A 15714-nucleotide genomic window follows, 5' to 3' on the forward strand; every position below is an offset into this window, starting at 1 on the left:
GAGAGTCATCTTGTGCAGAGCCTGTTCAGGGTTTGTTCAGAGTTTTACTGTAGGACACACACACTCCATTCATGACTTGGCTTCTTAAGTCGCACAAGTGTGAGGAAGGACCACCCGAGGTACGGGTATCAGTGATGATGGAAATTCCAATCAGGCCATTGTACCTGAGAGGGGATGGTTGGAAGCAGGCCCTCTCTGACCAGATGCTCCTTGAACTTCTGCACTTGGGCTCTGGTTTGGAGTGTACCCCAAGTATTTATCTCTATCCATTAGGATCCTTTCATGCAAAATTGGGCAAGTGAATATCATTTATCAGTGATAATTATAAGCAACATTTATTGAGCACATGTTTGCCAGGCACGTTCTTGGGTGCTTTATGCTCTAAGAGGGGACATAATAATTATTCTAATTGTAGAAATGGATAAATTTATATCCATTTGGAGTCAATGGTAGCTGAACAAAGACTCCACCAGGGCTGCCTGAATAAAAGCCCATCCTCTCCAAATGATGCCATTGTACACACTAAACATTTGTCACAGCTGTAGATCTCTACCTGCGTTGTACACCATGAGGTTCTGAAACTGACATCCTATTCTTTGGCTACAGAACTGGGGGAGGATAGTCTCAATTCTTGTACAGGCCATTATCTACTGACTCTTTGGGTATTCCATGCTTGCCTTGATGTTCCTGCTTCAGATTCAAATGCTGTGGTTATTTGAATGAGATGTCCCCCATAATCTTGGGCACTCGACTATTTGGTTCCCAGTTGCTGGTGCTGGCTGGGGAGTCTATGGAGGTGTGACCTTGCTCGAGGAAGCTTTGGGAGTTTAAAGACTCATGCCATTTTGAATGCACTTTCTCTGTTTCATGCTTGCTGTTCAAGCTGTGAGCTTCCTCCTCCTGCTACCGTGCTTTTGCTTGCCATCATGGATTCTAAGCCCCTGGGACCATAGACCCAAATGAACTCTTCCTTCTATAAGTTTTCTTAGTCATGATGTTTTATCACAGCTATAGACAAGTAGCTAATGCATCTAACCATTTGGTTAGATCCTTTGGAGTCTAACTCATTTCTCAGTAAACTCGCCTACTCAAGCTTGCTCAGGTGTCCAGTTTTATGAGACAAAAGCTTGCTGTGTAACCCTAGCTGGACTTGAATCAATGATCATCCTTTCTTAGCTGAGATCATATGCATGCTCTCTGACACCTGGCTTAGGATCTTACTCAAGAGCTCTGACCTCTCTCTCATGTGCCTTGAGTGATCACTGGCCCAGAGTGGATCTGTCTTACTAGCAATACAAACGCTTTGTATCATGGCCTCTCTCTCTATTCTCTACACTCCATTTTGTCTTTCTGGGATTCCCTTCCCTTCTCTTCCCTCTCTCTCCTTCAAGCACACACACACACACACTGTCACTCTTATTCATTCACTTAGTGCGCGTGTGTATGTGTGTGTGTGCATGTATATGTGTGTGTGTGTGTGTGTGTGTGTGTGTGTGTGAGAGAGAGAGAGAGAGAGAGAGAGAGAGAGAGAGAGAGAGAGAGAGAGAGAGAGAGAGAGTAATGAGCATGCTACTGTGTGTGTGATGGTCAGAGGGCAACTTATAGACGTTGGTTCTCTCCTTTTTACCATGTAATTCCTGGAGGCCACCATACTTTGTTGCAGGCATCTTTACTTGCTGAGCCATCTCACCAGCCATGGACCTCTCTTTTCTGGCCAGCTGTGCCTGTGATCTCAGGTTGTGGTCATCAGAAGGCCTCCCTTCCTGTTTCTGTTTTCTCAGGAAGGGGACTTTTTTGATGGCATCAGAACTGAACCCACTCTTCCTTTATTGGCATCTTTTGTGTGTTTTCATTAACTAGTCTGTGTCATCATGCAAGCAGAGGAGGTGGTTGGTAGCACGATCCATTCATTCATGACAGATTTATCAAGTTCCTATTTAAGATCCAGGCAGTGTGCTGAGTGCTGGAGTTGCCATGGTGACCAAGATAGAACTTTCTCCTGCTTTCATAGTTTATTGCTTCGGAAGGAATCACACAAAAAGAGGCACTTGCAATACAATTTGATAAAGATTCTGAGGCAATATCACGTATCTTGAGAATACATCAAAGGAGCCACCTACTCCATGTTTGAAGGGCTAAAACAGATTACCTGGAGGAGGTAAGACTGAAGACTTGAAGGATGACTGGAAGAAATATGTAAGTCAGGTGAAGAGGTTGGTAGTCAGGGAGTGTGAAGAAAGGGGCAGTTTGAGAAAGACGCGAGGTCTACAAGCAAAGAAAGCAACTGATCCACAGTGAGTTCGGAGTATCAGAAGCAGAGATTAAGTAGCGTGAGAACCGACGCGATGTTGGAGCTGGTTTATGGGAGTACAAGTCCGAGTGTCACATGACAGCTGCATGTCCGCTAGATTCCCTGTGTTCTCACAAGCTAAGTTACTACAGCTTGGAGATGCAATGGCAGAAGATGAGGCTAAGGAGTAGGCGGTATAGAGTGCCCCCCATGAAATAGAGATGATTAATAAGCTCAGAGACTTTTGGTCCTGGGCAGCCACCACCCATGCTGTCACAAGGGCTGAAGCAGCCGAGTCCCTTCTTCTAGGTAGAATTCCTGAGGATCAAGACACGCTGGTGTCAAAAGTGTTCTCCTTTCCAAGTGAATACACTTAACCAGCATTGCCTCTGCTGCAGCTCCATCCCACTGCCTGCCATGGGCACTATTTCCACTTGGAACCAAGCTGGAACTTGCAGAATCACCAGCGACCCCATAGGGTGCTGGTGGTTATCCCCATTGGTGCAGATGGAGACACTGAAGCTCAGTGACATCCAACCACCTGTCACAAGCCACCAAGCTGTAAGTGGCAAGGTGGAACTGGGGCCTGGGCTGATCCCAAAGTGATTGTAACAACACAACAGCTTCTTCTCTGCCACCATTGTGTTCTTTTGAAGAACCCTGCGCTCTGATCTGTCATGTTTCTTACTGGAAGTCTCTTTTTCACACGAATGTTTCTTTAGCATTCTCTCATGTATCTCAGGCTGAGTTTGACCTGCCTAACCAGCCTAGAATGACCTTAAACTTCTGATCCTACGGCTTCTACTTTCCAAATGCTATGATGGCAGATGTGCACCACCATGGCCACTTTATGTGGTGATGGGAATGAAACCTAGGGCAGCCTACCAACTGAGCTATACTCCCCCAAGCCTCATTGATCCTTGTTTTGACGATGTTTCCCAAGGGTTGGATCAAAGATTTTGGGAGTGCATCTCTAAGAGTCTCCCATCCTCGACAGGCAGGATTCAATCCAGACACCCTGAACTTTTGTATGTGTTAAATGAAAAAGAGCTTGCCCCATCTGACTACATCCCCAAGATTTGAGATGGCCTCCCATTCCTCATGTTCATTAATGAAACAAGAGCTATTTTCGATGTTGGCTAGTCCTTCTCTATTCTCCTCAGAGGAACTGGTGACGTCTCATGCCATGATTTTTAGGCAATCCTTGGCATCCAAAATGAGAGTAGCAGGAGAGGTTCCTGCCTTTCTACCCAGACTTGCCCTGTACGCTGTTTCTTATTTGCTTTCATTTTTACCACTTACATTACTACGTTAATATCAACATCCATGCACAAAGCTATCGAGTTTTCGGACCCTCCACTCCCTGCCGCCTCTCCTCCCAAACACCCGGCAGCAAGTCTGGTGGGTGCCAGCTGTAGAAATGGATGTGTTCACCAGCTAAGTCTCAGACATAGGTCTTAATTAAATGCCTCTCCATTAGAGGCTTAGCTCTCCTTGCAGTCAGATGGCCCTGGCTCTGCATTCCTGACAGTGTTCCGGATGCTCTCACCAATTACTCGTCTCCTTCCTGGCAGCAAATAGAAAAAGCAATTTTCAAATTGTTTCCATTATCATAGATCATTTTCTCAGAAATATCACTTGAAAAAAAAAGGATGGGGTGGGTATGGAATTATTTCCAGTTAAGACAGTTATGGAATTTTCTGGAAAAAAGTTGGTTCTCACAGGGGTCACTATATAGTTTAGAGTCCACAGATATGAATAATTATACTAACTCCACCTTTACTAACCATGTGAAGAGGGCGAGTCACTTTATTTTTGTCCACCATTTGTAAGATATCAGTACCGAGAGCTGCTACAAGGAGAGGTAGCCTGTGACCTGGGAGGTTCTGTTATTACCATTTTAAAAATCATTTTCAAGAGAGGCTGGAGAGAGGCTCAGTGGTTAAGGGCACATACTTCTCTTGCAGAGGACAGGAGTTTAATTCCCAGCATCCACATTAGGTGGTTCATAACTGCCTGGAACTCCAGCTTCAGGGAATCTGACACCTCTGGACTCCATGGGCACCTGCATTCACATTCACAAACTATCACACACACACACACATAATGAAAACTAAGTAAATGTTAAAATTGTTATCAAGAGAACCATCTACCTGTCTGTCCTCAGGGTAATCTGATATAGTTTTGTTTCCCAGGAGCCTCTTTTTCCCTGTGAAAGGCCTGTCTTCAAAGGCTGGATGTGTTACTGCTTTCATAGGTGTTGTGGATCTCACTTCTTATAAATGTCTGAGAAAATGAAAACCTGAAGAGACTGTGGCTGGCATTTTAAACTTCAGTTAGCCTTCTTCAATCAGATAACTACATTTTCATTACAGAACGATGAAGTGGAATTTGTCCGAACTGGCTATGGGAAGGATATGGTCAAAGTACTCCATATTCAGAGGAATGGAAAATACCACAGCATCAAAGAGGTGGTAACTTCGGTGCAGCTGACTCTGAGATCCAAAAAGGATTACCTCCATGGTGATAACTCTGACATCATCCCTACAGACACCATCAAGAACACAGTGCATGTCCTGGCAAAGCTCAAAGGGGTATAGTCATTCTTTGATGCTAGCTGCTTCTCGATGCAAATCAGTGCATGCTCGCCTGGGGCGGGGGCACTTGCTTATTTTAAGCTCTCATTTCCTTTTAACCTATTTTTACATATGCGCCATTTTTAAATTTTTCCTTTCTACCCTAAAATTCTCAGGCTTACAGAAAAACTTGTTTCATTTTATTCTTTTAATTTACCTTGTGTTAGTTAGGGAGAAAAGTTCCTGGGCAAATTAACTTATAGGCCCAGGGAGGATTTCAGACTAAATGAACACATTTCTTGTGCTTTATCACCTCGAGACTGCATTTGTAGTAAAAAGGGCCATTGTTGTACAGTAAACGAGAACATTGATTATAGGATACTCTACATATTGGCAGAATCTACTGCCCCAAATTTTGTGCCTTGTTTTAGTTTCCTGATTGTTGTGACACAATACCCCACACTCCAGGGCATGGGGGAGCAGCTGAAGGAAGGGTTTATTTTGGCTTGTGGCTTGGGGTTATAGTCCATGGTTCTCAACCTTCCTAATGCTGTGACCCTCCAAAAAAGTTCCTAATGTTGTGTTGACCTCAACCATAACATTATTTTGGTTGTTACTTCATAACTGTAATTTTGCTACTTCTGAATTGTAATGTAAGTATCTGTATTTTCCAGTGGTTTTAGGTGACCCCAAAAGGGTCGAGATCTACAGGTTGAGTACCGCTGGTATAATTCATCACCATAGGGATGTCTTGGCAACAGGCATGTAGAAAGTTAGTCATCCCCTATCTGTGGTCAGGAAGCAGAGAGGTGAATGCTGGTGTTCAGCTTGCTTTCACCTTTTCATTTATTCTGGGCCCCCAGGAGGTGGGATGGTCACCCCCACATTCAGGGTGAGTATTCATTCCCCTTGTGGCTCAAACAGACACACCTAAAGACTGACTTTCCTGGGGAACACTGGAGCCCATTTGCAAACCTCATGGAAAGCCCCCCCACACACACACAAGTATTACACGCACATTGAGAAAATATTCTGGACGTAAGTTACATCTTGTTTATCTGCCAATGTCTCCTTTCCTGCAAAGCAGGTTTCTTTTAAACATGGGATGGTGCTGGAGAGGTGGCTCATCAGTCAGGAGACTGGCTGGTCTCCTAGAGAACACTAGTCGTATTTCTAGCACCTACATGGTGGCTCACAACCACCTGTACTGCCAGTCAGTTCCACAGGATCTAACACCTTCCTCTAGTCTCCATGTCATCAGACATGAACATGGCACACAGACATGTATGCAGGCAAGGCACCCATACATATAAAATCGAAGTAACAAAAATATTGAGAAATAACAAATAACAAGACAGAGTTTCCTAGGTGATGGAAATCTACGGCCCACACCCAGGAAGTGTAGAGGGAATTCAGGCCTGGACTGTTCCATCTCCTGAGATTCTAAGTCTGCTTCTCTCATCGGAAGACACAATCGATGGGTAAAGAGCCCCTGTGATGCTTAGCAATCACTTCCGGCTGCGTTTGACAGTGCTTTCCTGTAATCACAGCCCATGGGAGGCAGATCAGAAGGACTGCCAGGAGCTTGCTGCTCTCCTGGGCTACACGAGAAGCCTTATCATAAACAAACAAACAGAAAAAAACAAAACAAAACACAAAAACATTGCAAGTCAGATATAGAGGTTTATAATCTCAAAATGAGGTAGAGACAGAAAGATCCTGAGTTCAAGATCAGACCGAGCCGTGTAGTCAGTCAGTGAGCCACTTTCTCAAAATAAAGAAACAATCAAATCAGCCTAAATGTTTTAAATGAGACATTTTGACCTTTCTTTCTTTCTTTCTTTCTTTCTTTCTTTCTTTCTTTCTTTCTTTCTTTCTTTCTTTCTTTCTTTCTTTCTTCTTTTTTTCTTTCTTCCTTTTTTTTTTTTTTACAGATAAAAAGCATAGAGACGTTTGCTATGAACATCTGTGAGCACTTCCTTTCTTCTTTTAACCACGTCACCCGAGCCCACGTCTACGTGGAAGAGGTCCCCTGGAAGCGTTTTGAAAAGGTTTCATCATTTATGCTCCCAGTTTAATGAAAGAAATTGCTATCGTGGTTTGTGCTGGAATGTGACTGGAAACCGCTTTGTCTTCTCTTTCAGAATGGACTCAAGCATGTCCATGCTTTCATTCACGCCCCCACCGGGACACACTTCTGTGAGGTGGAGCAGATGAGGAGTGGTGAGCAACCATTTTCCATGTTTTTAGTTTGCAGGAGACGTCGGGTGTCTCTTGTTGATGTCTTTGTTTTTCTGGCCCATAGCTATTCTTTTTATTAACACAGACAAAAACTGTAGAGAATTTGTAAACCTTTTAAATCCGAGACTGAACTGAACATGGTGACTTTGGATTTTACATTACAAGGTCATCTGCCTTTTGCTGAAGGGTAACCAAGGACATGATTCTTTCGATTACAAAGGCTGGAGTCTGAGTAGTGGAAATTTTGGACTACCCAGTTTTGAAGTGAAACAGGAAAAAAAAAAAGAATAAAGGCTGGAAATGACAAGAATGCAAATTTCCTAATTCTCTGACCAACATTTTTGGTACAGTATCATGAGATAATGATAGTAACCAATATTTGAAATTCCTAAGTCTCCCTGACATTTATTTTATTTGCATAATAAAATACTAATACTATCATAATCTCTTTAAAATGAGTCTCAGTTAAAATAGCAATGACTATTACATAATTGTATTTAGCAAGAAATTTAAAATTTAAATCTAACTATGAAATGCTGTTATAGTAGAGACATTATTAGTATCAATAATTAATCTGAACAAATAAAGTTCCCAAAGCTGGTTTTCCACTGATTTGTTGAGGTCATCAGAAGCAGAATTAAGTAATCCATTAAGATTATTTAATCTTTTCAAAGCAGAGAACTTGGAAGCATAGAGCCGAAGACAGCAGAAACAGTCATCTCAGTAAGAGACGCTGCGGTAGTCATTATGGATCCAGTGTTGCCTTTGAACTTTTCCTGTTTCTGTTTCATTCCTTCCTTGTTTATCCCTCACTGTTTCTATTTGAATTAAGCCTAGATAGCTAAGTCTGTCTCAATGTTTGAACAACATGTCTAAAATTATTTATAGAAAAAATTGGAAAGTCGTTGTATTAAACTGGAAAGACTATTTTGATCACCAAATGCTTAGTCACGTGGTAAAAGTCCCTCACCGAGCTGCTATCTAAAACAGCTCAGACCGTCCTCCACCTTATCTTCCCTCCTGCCTTCTTTTCTTTTTCCTCATTCTGAGTCTCCTTCCTCCTTCCTTTCCTTATGTATGATGTTAGATGCAATAAAGAGAAACATATTGTGGCCAACATTTCCTTCTTAAGCCACACTGACTACTCTCCTGAAATTAGAAAGTCTAAGCCAATTCTGCTTAACTTTATATGTAATTTTAAAGTTTTTTAGTAGTCACTTTAGGAAATCAAAGAGAAACAAAGAAAAATATTTGAATAAAAGATTTAGCTTAATCCAAAATACTATTTATGAAATAAATACTAATTAATTTCACTCTTTGAAATAGCATGTCTCCAAAATCATGTAGATATCCTGCATTAACAGTACACATTGAATCATGCTAGCTAATTTCAAGTGCAGACTGACAACAGGTGTCTGGAGGTCACTGTATTGGTCAGCCTAGCTCCCAGTTGGTTTTCAGAGACGTCTGGGAACTTAGTACACTCTTTATCCTATTCTTTATCAAACTTTCAAAGACTAGAAATGACTGGAAGTAGACTTGAGCAGAGCTGATTAAAACTAAAGGCATTTATGGAAATGTCATTCATTTCAAAGTGCTGGGATCATTCATTCACACATGATCTACTAAGCAAGTAGACTTTGAAGACTTATTACATGCACAAAAGATGGTAGGTGAGGAGATGTACGGAATTTTTCCGAATCTCAGAGAATCTGTAGTAGATTTCATTATTGGAGATATACTTGTAAACAGATTCATTGCAACATGAAAGGCTAAAAACCACAGTTGAGAAATGAGAGGCATCGTCATGGAACAGAGACATCCCAAAACTCAATTCTTCCCAGGGCAATGTAAAAGGCTTTGGCAGGAGAGGAATTTTGGGGAGGAAATGTTTTCATTGACTTTGTAAAACGATTTGCATTTTGCTGGTCATGAAAGAGGAAGGGTCTGCCTGGGGAAGCAGCGAGACTTAGAGAGGCAGGATGCAGAGAGGAGTGGAAGAGGCGGGCTAGGGCATTCTGAGCCCCTGCGTCATGCTGGGCCCACGTGGGACAGCTATTTATTTAATTGTTGAACAGGCAAAACATTTGTAGAGCAGGACTAAGTTTAGTGGGTCTGACTCCTTGGGCGCTGCTGAGGGGCCTCCTGTGCTGAACTAACATGCGTAGTGTATCTTAAAGGCAGTTTGCATAATAAACCACAGAACACATTATAATTCCTATCAAATGAATCTCTAGTTAAGGTCATAGAGGCCTTGTGGTCACAATAAGCTGTGTTTGAATTTGAGCTCCACTAGTTAATAGCATGATTGTGAGCAAGTGAGTTACAGTTCTTCAGTGGGTTTTCATTGGCAGGATGAGGATTCTGAGGCCCACCTCTACAGTTTTTCAGAGAAATAAAGGAGATGATTACTAAATTAATTTTATTAAAGCTGTAGGCATAGTACCTGGCATATAAGAACTTCTTAAATAGTAGCCATAACTATTATTTAGTTTGACAACAGAAAAGCAGAGGTCTCTAATGGTCAAGTGACTGAATAAGTTTGTGTGTGTGTGTGTGTGTGTGTGTGTGTGTGTGTGTAAATCTGTAAGGTCTTTGTCAGACATTCATTTTGAATGTTTGCTTCTCAACTGCTGGGGCTATTTGGGGGAGCTTCTGGCATATTTTAGAGGTGGGAGCTTGCTGGCAGAAGTAGGTGGCTAGCTCTTGGTTCTGACCTGCTCCTTGATTCCTGGTCTGCTGCTATACACACAGCTTCTTCCATTCGCTTCTGCCACCACAAACTGCTCTGTTCTGCTACGCTCTCCCTGCCATCATGGGCTGAAACCCTGAGATACACTGAGCCCAAATAAAGCTTTCCTCCCTTACACTGTGGGTGCGCTTTATTCATCACCCAAGTGTGGTGAACAGGCTGGAAAGGCAGACAGTAGTGAGACACCTGGGGATTTGTTGCAGAGATGAAAGAGGCAGGAGAGGTAGAGGAGGAGATGGACAGACGGGCAGCTTGCTGTCAGTCCTTTGTGAGGCCTTTGTGAAATGTAACCGGTGAACCAGTGGTTGAGTCGGGTTGCAGGCTGAAGGGAAGGAGATATAAAAGTTGGATTTAAAGTGGAAGGAGTGGGACCAGAGAGAATATACACATGAGAAGAAAGACATTGAGTTTTGGAATGTGGAGTGGGAGATAGATTTGGGGACCATCAACAGATGGACGATAGGTGAATGAAGCCCCAGGGAGGGAAATAGTTCCAGAAAGCAGAAATAACATATAAAGCATATTGGCCAGGTTCTGTAAAGGAATAAAACTGGTAGAATAAATATGTATATATCAAAAGGTAATTGAGTAGATTGGCTTACAGGATATGGTCCAGGTAGTTCAGCAATTGCGGTCTCACACTAGAGAGCCCAGGAATCCTGTAGTTAGTTGCTTAGTCTGTAAGGTTGGATGTCTCAGCAGCCCAACCTAGCTCTGAAGGCTTGGAGGGTTCCTGGAGAGCTGGTGGTCTTCAGTCTATGTGGGAAGCTCCAAGAACCTTGTTCTAATACCGGTGAAAGAATGCCCTGGTCACAGCGTAGTTGTACTTGCCAACAAGTGTGAAGGCAAGCAAGCAAAAAGCAAGTTTCCTTCTTCCATGTCGTTTTATGTGTGCTGCCACCAGTGTGTTCTGCCCACATTTAGGGTGGGTCTTCCTGCTTCAAATAATCTGATCAAGACAGTTGCTCACAGGAGTGCCTGGCAGCTTTGTGTTTTAGTTGTTGCCAGATGCAGTCCAGTTGACAACCAAGACTAGCCATCCTGTAAAGTGAGAAAAGGGGAGGTAAGAGAACCCGGGAACTTAGTTTAAGACTTTGGCAGAAGGCTGGCCGGAGAGACAGAAGAAGGAGGTGGAAGGAGGAGGAGTCTGGAGAAAGTGGTGTCACAGAGGTAGAAGAGAACTGTGTTTTCATTAGGGATACTTATAGAGGTAGCAAGAAGCACTGCAAAGAGACCCGTATGTAATGGCTCAGCACCAGGGCTTCTTCCTACAAGCCTGGTTTGTTGTTGGGGTAGAGGTGATGTAGCTCAGTAGTAGGGAAGTTAGACAGAATCCTAGGCAACCTTTCCTTATCAATTCCTATGTTGGGGGTTCACCTTGATAATAAATTTCCATGTCATATAAGTAGGGGATGTAAAGACATTGAAGGAGAAAAAGAGGGCAAGACCCCTCAGACAGGTCCTAAAAGGCCTATAGCACTTCTCCTGGCAAGACTCACACAGTCATGCCTGACTGTGGGAGACCATGAAATGTGGTCTCATGGGGTGTCCAAGGAGATGATGAAATCGACTTGATATCTGCCACAGAAAAGTTAAGAAATCTAGGTTAAAAGATAGCTGAGGAGGAACTCTGGAGTCGGTAAACATCCTTAGTGATTTCTACGAAGATGTTTTCAGGCAGGGGGAGTGGATTAGGAAGTTATCAGTCACTAAGTCCAGGACACTGCTCATGATCAAACAGAACAGAGTTCTCTTAACGCCTGAGTGCCTGGAGTTAGGATCTGCCTGAGTTCTGATCACAAGGCTGCTGCGCCCTAAGTTCTAATCGCATGGCTCATGCTGCACAGTAGAAAGAGCAGCCTCAGAAGCAGTTCAAGTCTTTTGTCTTTGCAGACAGCTACAACGCTTCTGGGAACAGATAACCCTGTGGCAGTTTGCCCAGAAATTTCAATTGACTGATCTGAGCTCATGCAGCTCTGATATCCTACAGAGCGGGCAGGGTTGGGGTGAGAGGATGGTGTACAGTAAGCGGATTCAGGTTCCCGTGTGCACGGGATGTAGCCGTGTGCACACACAGGGTTCTTCGTGGGAAACCATGTGTACGCTATCGCGGCCTGGGGAGGCCAGCTCCTGAGAACTGCTCCAGGGTTATAAATAGAAGACCTCAGAGTAGCGGGACTTTAGGGAACTTTTTTATATGAGGGTCAAATAAAGAAACACACAAGCTTTCTGATGGTAACTTTCTCTTTTATTTACTCTTGAAAAAATCCTCTCTTAAAATCTTTCTTGCTCTCTCTCCTGCCTAGCTATTCATCCTCTCTCCTCAGCTCTCTGCACGTACACACACACACACACACACACACACACACACACACACACACACACCCCTCTTTTTTTCTCCCTCTACCCAACTCTGCACAATTATAAGTTACATTTTCAGGGTCTGAACAATTCTCACAACACATGATAAGTCACACAGTTTTTCTCAGGCTGGTTAGGTCACACTGACCAGCCAGTGAGTAACACTTGGCCTTGCACATAGCCTGAGTGATTAGGGGTCTTAGACAGAAAGTAAACAGTAGTTGGCTTAACCTTGAGTTTGTAACATAAATTAAGGCTGTGACTACATGCAAAAAGTCAATTACTTCAGGGGGTTATGTCTTAATGATGTTAGCCTGACTTTGGTTTAGCAATAAACACCTGGGAACTTGTCTTTGTGTAATTACTGCAGGAGCAGCTTAGTCTGTTTTAAATTTGCTCTAAAGTCTTTGCAAAATGTGTAAAAGGCTGTCTTTGTGACTGAGAATAGTGCCGTTTTCCTGTGTCAGTTAAGAAAAAAATATTCTGGTATTATTTCTATTCATCAGAATTATACAACCTAAGTAGAAACCATCTTCCTGACCATCCACAGCTAAGTGTGACCAGTAGGTGGAATATATACTTGAGATAAACACACAAGCAGTGGGAAAACACCCACTGTTTTTAGGAAAGAAATGCAGTAGCACATGAGAGAATTACAGACAGAAGCAACTGGTCAATAACAGTTAGTGACCTCACGGCTCTGCCAAGTGGGGCTCCCCATCAGGGAGTGATTTGTCTGGTGGGTCGACCTGCCAAACACACACTGTCACCTGCTGTGTACTCCCACAGCCCTCTGCAGTGCCCTCTCTCTCTTTTGAGAGCAGAGGTGTATGTTCTTTTTGTGGCAAAGTCCAATTCCTAATTCATTATCTAAGTATTAAAATGGAAGGAATTGTGACATGAATTCATGTTATAATCATCTTCATGAGCAATGCCTATGGAGAGATGGCTCAGTGGATAGGAACTCTTGCTGTGAAGGCATGAGGACTTGCGTTTGAATCCATAGTACCCAATGCATGAATGCTTGTGCATGGGACCTCAGTACTTAGAGGAAAAGACATTCTGATTCCAAGGGTTTGCTGGTCAGTCAATCTACTCAAATGGTGAGCTTCCAAAGAGACCCTGTCTCAAGGAAATTAGGTGGAAAATGTTAGAAGCAGACACTTGACATCCTGTTCTGGACACTGTACACATGCACAGAGGTGCATACACTCACCCACTCACATGCATACACACACACACACACACACACACACACACACACACACACACACCCTAACACTTACGAAAAAGAAAAAAAGAAGCAATGTCCTTGTGTAAGTTTAACTGAGAAAATAATCATTAACTCATACCCTCCACCTTACGCAGTGAAGGCCGGTGTTATAAACCTCTGAGGTTTGTTGGGGGCTTGCTAGAATAACGAGAACTCTCCCTTCCCCAGCACATGTCCTTGGTCACACACTCATCCATGTAAATCCCCAAAGGGATCCTCCTCAAGAGGATGAGCGAGTTTCACCTGGTAGACTGAACTCCCTCCTGTTGACCTGAACTGTCTGGGAAGCCTGCTGAGTCTTGGATGCCATGGATCCTGGTGTCGCTCTAAAATTATTTACATTGTTCCTTCTTGGTAGCTCCTTTACAGATACCTCATTATGTTTAAGGATTTCAAAGTCCGCTGGTTCCTTGAGAGAATCTGGAGGAGAGAGAAATTTGTTCACCTGTAGGGTCAAAGGCTGCTCTGCTGGTGGTGACGTCCCGTGTCCTGACAGGAGAAGTATGCTCTGCATGCATGATGCAGGCTGCTGTTTAGGTGCCTTGGAACCTCCTGAATGCTTTCTCTTCTAGACCCGGAGGCTTAGCTGAACTTGGATATCACTGTGCTGTGGTTGAGTCACTAATATGAACTAAATTAATCCCTAAACCTCTGCAATATTTGAATTAAAATTCACAATTATTTAAGCATTCAGTGGCTTCCATTCTGATTCTAACTAAAAAACAAAACAAAGCAAAACAACAACAAAAGTGTACCAGCTGCAGCAAAGCTAATGGAGAAGTGGAAGATGAAAGAGAGGTCGCAAGTAAGGATGCTGTGTTGTGACAGTGGAAAAGAAAGCCCTCCCACTTGCTGATATGAAGGCTACTGGCAGGTGGAGCCAAGCAATGAAGCCAATGAAATAAACCCAGAGGCAGCCCTGCAGGTTTAAGGGATAGCAGTCTAGACCGATGGCAGAAGTAAGGGGTCAAGTGAGAGGCCACTCTAAGACAGCTGCTTCCACCTGGACACCTGGACTCAAGGCTTTTGGTCTTTCCATAAGAGAAGTTCTTGGCAGACACAAGGTCCTAAAATCTCATTCCTCATTGCCCATTCACACTAAAGTCAAGTTAGCCCTCTGCCTGGTGATGTCATCTCTTCTGTCCCACCCCCCAGTTGCACAGCCTGGGCTTTGAAGACCTTTGGGGGAGCAGAAGGATCAACAGAGGCAAACACTATTTAGTTGATCTTTACTTTTCTCTAGCCTTTTACAAGTTTGCGGTTACATAGTAGAGTGGTTTAATACAGTTTTAAAGCATCCCCCCCTTTTAGCTATTTTTGTCCGTTTTTGGAGGCGTTAACTGTGGAAGCAATTATCCTCTTCATAACAGGAATTTTTTTCCCTTCTCAGCTCAGTAAAGCTTTGTGCTTTCTTGACACCTGATGCGTAGGTAAGGAATTGGTCTTGTTTTCTATTAATTCTCAGTGAGTTTCTTTCCCTTAGAGTACTAAAGGGTAGATGCATGCTTCTCTGAGAGATAAACCACCATTTGCTGAGTGTGTGGGAGGACACTGGGAGCTGAAGAGACTATGTTGTAGCAATGTAAAATGGTAAAAATCTTCCTGCTGCACTCCCCCATGATCATGGCGGGGAGACATGGGTTGATTAAATCCTTTCACGATGGACACCGAGAAGGACACTGTTTCTGGTTGAATTACTTCTTGAGGCTCTAAATTGGGATCTTTTTAGAGTGTGTGTGGAAGCATATTTTTAGTTGGTGGCCCCATGGATTTGAAAGCCTCAGGTTTTTACCAGTGTTCAGTAGGCTGGGGCACTGCCAACAGAGAAGATAAAATAAGAGCTCTGACTTCATCCAGTATGTCGAACGTGTGCCAAGGAGAAAAAATTCTTTCAAAATTCAGAGAGGATAGTTTTTGTTGATTTTGTTCACAGAGTGATGGGGGGCATCAGAGTAGTTGGCTTCTGCTCTGACAAAATGGGGAACAGTTAATTGTCCATGAGAACAGAAGACATTTATTCTGTGGGAATCTGTTGCCAAACCACATTTAAAAATGCAAGGGCTTTCTCTGTTTCCAGAGTCTAGTAAGAAAATAAATCATTTCAAGGTGGCCAGCCAGGGCTGTCACTCTGAAAGGTCTACACATGTTACTCCAGGACCGGGGAACCCAGGGTGAAGGTCTTTGGTTTCACAGTCCAGTGAGCCTGTAGGGCACAGGAAGC

General features: G+C 43.3%; 1 protein-coding gene across 3 annotated transcripts in view; it reads left to right on the forward strand.

The window, feature by feature from the left end:
- LOC128105861 (uricase) overlaps nucleotides 1-15714 on the forward strand; it is a 143457-nt gene that overhangs the window by 61960 nt on the left and 65783 nt on the right. For 2 of the 3 annotated variants that reach the window (XR_008216520.1, XM_052731170.1), the window contains exons 2-4: nucleotides 4666-4884; nucleotides 6801-6917; nucleotides 7011-7089. Coding sequence is in view for 1 of the 3 variants with exons in the window: in XM_052731170.1 (XP_052587130.1) it covers nucleotides 4666-4884; nucleotides 6801-6917; nucleotides 7011-7089 (415 nt within the window). In the remaining 2 variants the exon portion in view is untranslated. Of the gene's footprint in view, nucleotides 1-2058; nucleotides 2159-4665; nucleotides 4885-6800; nucleotides 6918-7010; nucleotides 7090-15714 lie in introns of those variants that run through there. The other variant, XR_008216521.1, reaches the window with a different exon arrangement.

This window comes from Peromyscus californicus, unplaced genomic scaffold, assembly GCF_007827085.1.
Source record: "Peromyscus californicus insignis strain IS unplaced genomic scaffold, ASM782708v3 Scaffold_9__1_contigs__length_137607984, whole genome shotgun sequence".
Taxonomy (NCBI): domain Eukaryota; kingdom Metazoa; phylum Chordata; class Mammalia; order Rodentia; family Cricetidae; genus Peromyscus; species Peromyscus californicus.